The sequence below is a fragment of the Nicotiana attenuata genome, chromosome 7 (genome assembly GCF_001879085.1).
Source record: "Nicotiana attenuata strain UT chromosome 7, NIATTr2, whole genome shotgun sequence".
Taxonomy (NCBI): domain Eukaryota; kingdom Viridiplantae; phylum Streptophyta; class Magnoliopsida; order Solanales; family Solanaceae; genus Nicotiana; species Nicotiana attenuata.
In genome coordinates this window covers 86,574,069-86,580,072 of record NC_031995.1, presented here as the reverse complement: position 1 = coordinate 86,580,072, position 6,004 = coordinate 86,574,069, and the positions used below count along the sequence as shown (strand labels likewise).

The following is a 6,004-nucleotide window of genomic DNA, read 5'->3' as shown; positions in this document are numbered from 1 at the left end:
ATTGATGACTTTGTCAACAGGATCACTAGGTACTTATACTGATGCTTTGTCATATAATTCCCTTATGGCTGATTATTCTTGCACCCTGTCTTTCATCATTGGCACAATTAGAATAAGGTTTGTTAATACCAAATTGTCCCTTCTTCTTACTCTTGAAGTCTGCCCGATAACCAATGATTTCTTTGCTTTCAAAAAATGACCTCCTTCGCCTACTAACATGGCCATTGGATCTCTATTTGTCTCCACAACTCCTAGCTCTCTTTGACTCTCTTCTTGCACCACAAACTGCATTGGCTTGATTCACAGTATGGACATGCCTCTTTAGCAATATTGCACTTCTCACACGACTACAACTCTCATTTTTTCTCATTAGGAACTGTAGCAGTTTTTGTCTCACTAAGTGATCAACATGATCGCGATTTTTCAATCACAAGGGTAGCAGTGCTAAAATGTGTAGTTCAGTCCACAAATCTTTTAATTTCGAGAAATATGAGGTTACAGATTTTGTACCTTATTTTAGGGTTGCAATATCAACTGATAGCTGATATATTCTAGTTAGATCATCCTTGTCAAACTTTTCCTTGAACTCATTACAATTTTCTTTGGGTCGGAGGCATACATGATACTCGGTACTATTTCTGCCGCCAAAGTGCTACTCAGCCATGAGACCATACCACAATGTTTTCAATTTCATTGCTCCGCCAGTTGTCCCCTATATGAAGTTTTGACACAATTTTATCCGCAAACCCTAACTTGTTTTCACCAAGAAAGATACTCTATTCGATCTACTCTATAAAGCATAGTTTGCTGGCCCTGTGAGTTTGAGAGCTATTAGCGCATTTCCTAGTGAGTCAGAGTCCTTCAGGAATAGCGGATAGTTGTGAGAAAGTTATCCGATTTCGTCTTTGGCCATTGTCAAACCTCTGCAAGCTTCAGTTTCAATTGAATTCCGGATTGAATAGTCGAAATCAGCTTAAATTCAGGCTTTGTTTCTTTTGATGCCATGTTAATTTGTACTATCTTCACATCAATTGAATCAATTTCATACATGCATTCAATTACGATTCCTAGAATAGAGATGAACTACAGAGGAAGTAGAGAAGAAAGAAAGTTTTTTTTTTCTTTTTGATATTTCAGTTAGTACACCACTAACAGTATTTGATGTACATATAGGCTAACTCACGTATTGCAAAGACACTCCTAAGTCTCTTTCATTTACATTTCAGTCCAACTAACTAACTCCTTAATTTGATTGTTTCAAGACTCTATTCTCACTATTTGTATTATAATATGTATTTGTGATTTGATATATAAGTTTAAGTTTTTAAATAATAATTTTATATTATTGTCACTATTATTCTTTGGATTATTAGTAACTAAAATATTGTTTTTATTTCATCATATTCATGTTATAGGTATAACGCATCTTTACGTCTTTCACTTTTTCAAATAAACTAAAAATATTTTATTGTATTGTTCTTGCACATGTTAGCATGTTTGTAATAGATATATACCTTTTTCTACTAATTTTATAATTTTCATAAGTTTTCTAAAATATGAATGAATTTTTTTCAATTATAAAATATTAAAAATTAAATATCTATGAGGCTTACGCTCGGGCTTACTAAGTTCTCTTGTTTTTCCTATTCATATTCTCTATTTTGTTTTGGTTATGAAATGCTATAAAATGGAGAAAGTTTCTTCTCTTTTTTTCTTTTTTGAAGATGGAGAAAGAGATTTTCCGAGACGCATCTTAGCTTCAAGTTTGAATGATTTTAAATTAAATTAAACTCATAAAAAGGACGAGCATTGAGCATTTAATTAGTCCTGGTATTGCCCATTTCTTTTCTTTTTCATCAAAACGATACGCTTCTTAGAATTTTTCCATACTCTTGATTTCGCTAATTCTATAAATTTTTTGAAAAAAAATCAAAGGGTAATAGTCATTGAAAACGAAAATCTATTTTCTATTTGCATTATTATTAGCACAAGATATTTATATCAAATTAACAAAAATTATAAGATCTGAATTAAACATACCGACAATATAAATATTTAATTTTTTACACAATTCATATAATTTAACCTCTTGTTTTAAGTCACGTTTTCTTTTGTTACTTTAGTGTCATGTGCACAACTTTTGACCCAAAAACGACAAATTTATAAGGTAACAATAACATCAAATCGTATCCCTAGTGTAAAGGGATAATGATTCGGGCCATTTATGGACTTAAAATCTTGAACAATAAAAGATTTAAAAAAAAAAAAAATCTCCAACAGTATTATTAATACTAGATAAATACTCACAATATTTATTCTTTTTCCTATTACGTATCAAACACAGATTCTGACTCGTACACTTAGCTGTACCACCCTTTTATAAATATTCTCTCCTTCCTCTACTCTAGGAACTGTACACCAACGGGAACTGCGATATTTGCATCTTTATTTCCTCGGCCGCCTCCCTCAAACCTACAAGGAAAATCTTTCTTTTTCTTTTTTCTCTTCATTGAGGTACTTTTAATCCTTTCTAAATATCTATGGTGATAATTGTAGTAGTATTTTTTTTTTCTTTCTGATATTGACATATATAGTGTGCATGTAGTAGTTTTCTTTGTGTTTCTCTTATCTTCTATGTATACTAATTTAACCATGATTATATCTATACAACTTTTGTTTAAACTGTGGAATATGATTGCGTAGGGTAGGTTGTCTACACCACACCTCAAGGGGTGTGGCCCTTTTCAAAACTCTGAATGCGGTATACTTAGTGCACCCCGGTTTTTCATGCCTTATGTTGTTCTAAAGTCTAGACCCTTACCCCGGTTTTTCTTGCCTTATGTTGTTCTAGAGTCTAGACCCTCCGTAGCAACTGTTCTATTATGTATTTCAACAATTCGCAGTTTTGAGTGTTTTTACGTTGAATAATGAGTTAACCATATTGAACCAGCTCCTAGCCATGTTCTTTGCATTCCTTATTTCCTTATATTCTAGAGATGTCAATCCATTTTGGCCAATTTGTACCCTTTATGCATCTTGTACGTAATGATCCTGGAATAATTTGTATATTAGGCATGGCCTTGTTGGAAAACAAATTCAAAGTTGTAGTAAGAAACCTAAATTGTTTAGGATTTGATATTTGCTAATTCATGTCTAAATAGGATTTGTAGTCAGAACTAATATAGGAATAGGTGTTCATATTTCTAGTTGATATAGGTTTCGTACTATTATAAATAGGGGTATTGGTAGCTTATTTTATGTGTGAAAAAGTGACAAGAATTGTAGAGATCTTTCCGAAATTTACTAAAATAAATTTTATGTTTGTTTGGCCTTAGGCTGTTACATTGATTTGAAAACTAGAGATTACAAGCTCAACATCACTGGTGAAACCCATGGCTAAAGAAGCTAGAATGGAAAGAGATGATGATGAGGACTACACAAAGGACGGGACTGTTGACATCTATAAAAAGCCAGCTAATAAGAAGAAAACTGGAACGTGGAAGGCCTGCCCTTTCATCCTCGGTATGGTTTTCGTTTATCGATATAAGTAGTTGTGTATAATTCATTTTTAGTTATAATAGAATCAATAGCCTTGACATGGTAAGGTTGAATTCCACAGGGGATGAAGGATGTGAGCGATTGGCGTACTATGGTATGAGTACAAATTTGGTGAACTACATTCAGCAAAAGCTCAATCTAAGTAATGCTGCTTCATCAAGAAGTGTAACAAATTGGCAAGGAACCTGTTATGTCACGCCATTGCTTGGAGCATTCTTGGCTGATGCCTATCTCGGGCGATACTGCACAATTGCAACTTTCTCAACCCTTTATATCATTGTAAGTATACTAAATAACATGTTCTTGTCATTCAGATTTTGTTAGCAAGTAGGCTGATTTTGGCAGAGGAATTGATGAACTTATCTTATTTATATAGGGAATGGCATTCTTGACGATGTCTGCTTCAATAAGTGGACTAAAGCCAGCCTGTGATAACGGAACTTGCCACCCAACAGGATCACAGAAAACAGCATTCTTTGTTGCAATCTACTTGATTGCCTTTGGAACTGGTGGGATAAAACCGTGTGTCTCTTCCTTTGGGGCAGATCAATTTGATGACAATGATGAAACAGAAAAGAAAAGCAAAAGCTCTTTCTTTAACTGGTTTTACCTCTCAATCAACGTTGGTGCACTTATCGCTTCGTCTGTTTTAGTTTGGATACAAATGAATGTAGGCTGGGGCTGGGGTTTTGGAGTCCCAGCTGTGGCTATGGCCGTCGCACTACTGTTTTTCTTTTCAGGCACTCGTCTATATAGACTCCAACCCCCAGGAGGGAGTCCCCTTACTCGCATATTGCAGGTATTTGTAGCATCTATCAGAAAATGTAATGTCAAATCTCCTCATGACGAGTCTCTTCTTTATGAGACTTCTGATGTCGAATCCAACATCAAGGGAAGCCGCAAGCTCGAGCACTCAGAAGAGTTCAGGTAACTGTGCCCTTACATTAAGTTTCATTCACCGTAGTTGCCAACTCTATTGTATACTAATTTACAGTATATTGAAAATATGAAACTTAGGTTCTTTGACAAGGCTGCTGTAGAAACTGGATCTGATAAAGTCAATGGATCAGTGAATCCCTGGAGGCTCTGCACAGTGACTCAAGTCGAAGAGGTCAAGTCGATCATTCGTCTGCTCCCCGTGTGGGCTACTGGTATTGTGTTTTCCTGTGTCTACAGTCAGATGAGCACCATGTTTGTTCTACAAGGCAACATAATGGACCAACATATTGGCCCCCATTTCACAATTCCATCGGCATGTTTATCCATATTCGACACCCTCAGTGTAATTTTCTGGGCGCCTATTTATGACCTAGTCATAATTCCCCTAGCACGAAAGTTCACAGGCCACGAACGAGGATTCACTCAGCTACAGAGGATGGGTATCGGTCTAGTTATTTCAATATTCGCCATGGTTGCTGCTGGGGTTCTAGAGGTGATTCGGCTTGACTATGTAAGGAGGAACAACTATTATGACCTCACGACGATTCCTATGTCCATCTTCTGGCAAGTACCTCAATATTTCTTGATTGGATGCGCGGAGGTTTTCACATTCATCGGTCAGCTAGAGTTCTTCTATGACCAAGCTCCTGATGCCATGAGAAGTTTGTGTTCAGCCCTCTGTCTTACAACAACTGCATTAGGTAATTACCTGAGTAGTCTCATCGTTACAATCGTGATCAATGTAACCACAAGGAATGGAAAGCTTGGATGGATTCCAGATAACTTGAACAGAGGGCACCTTGCCTACTTTTACTGGCTATTGGCTATCCTCAGCTTCATCAACTTTTTCGTTTATCTCTGGATTGCGAAATGGTATACTTACAAGAAGGTAACAGGGAAGCCAGCCTTAGCATGTTAGAAATATATATATATATATATATATGTTCATCGTCTTTATGTGCGCTCAAATTTTCTGTTAAATATGGATTGGAATTACTGCTGGTTTAGATGAGAGTTGTTCTATCCATGAATTTCCTTTTATAAAAATCAATTAAGTTCATATTCTGATGTTCAATATTTCTCAAACTTTTCGGTGGTCAAATACTTATTTTACCCTCTAAATTATCAACTTTTATTGTTATTTTTTTTTTAATTTTTAAATATTATGGTATATTTTTTTTCTTTTTAATTAATATTATAGACTTACCTGTAGAACAAATAAATTACTTATAAAATAAAATAATAAAAAATAATTTTCAAGCATATATGATGTTGGAATAATAAAATAATTGAGCACGGTAAAAGCTTTAATTAGAATAATTTGTTCTTAGTAGTAATTTTGATAATAACAACAGAAACTTAGAAAATTATTTACACAATTGAAAATGAAAGAGCATAAAAGTTTTTAACTCATATATTTCATACATGTAACACAAAAACAATTATTTAAAATAGAGGTTTATTTTATAATAGACATTATCTATGCTTGCAAATTGTGTTAAATTAT

At 34.5% G+C, this 6,004-nt stretch overlaps 1 protein-coding gene across 1 annotated transcript; it reads left to right on the top strand.

The window, feature by feature from the left end:
• Positions 2,366–5,489, top strand: LOC109230567 (protein NRT1/ PTR FAMILY 8.1-like). Its single transcript, XM_019396041.1, has 5 exons — positions 2,366–2,514; positions 3,336–3,522; positions 3,620–3,837; positions 3,935–4,485; positions 4,576–5,489. The coding sequence occupies exons 2-5, from the start codon at positions 3,393–3,395 to the stop codon at positions 5,414–5,416; spliced, it is 1,740 nt and encodes a 579-aa protein (XP_019251586.1). The 5' UTR covers positions 2,366–2,514; positions 3,336–3,392; the 3' UTR covers positions 5,417–5,489.

What these genes read in the sequence shown, in the direction of transcription:
- LOC109230567 (XM_019396041.1), top strand. Translation starts at nt 3,393, where the DNA reads ATGGCTAAAGAAGCTAGAATGGAAAGAGATGATGATGAGGACTACACA. An exon ending in TCTCAACCCTTTATATCATT is followed by an intron (nt 3,838 to 3,934) that starts GTAAGTATACTA and finishes TTATTTATATAG; the next exon opens with GGAATGGCATTCTTGACGAT. An exon ending in GAGCACTCAGAAGAGTTCAG is followed by an intron (nt 4,486 to 4,575) that starts GTAACTGTGCCC and finishes TATGAAACTTAG; the next exon opens with GTTCTTTGACAAGGCTGCTG.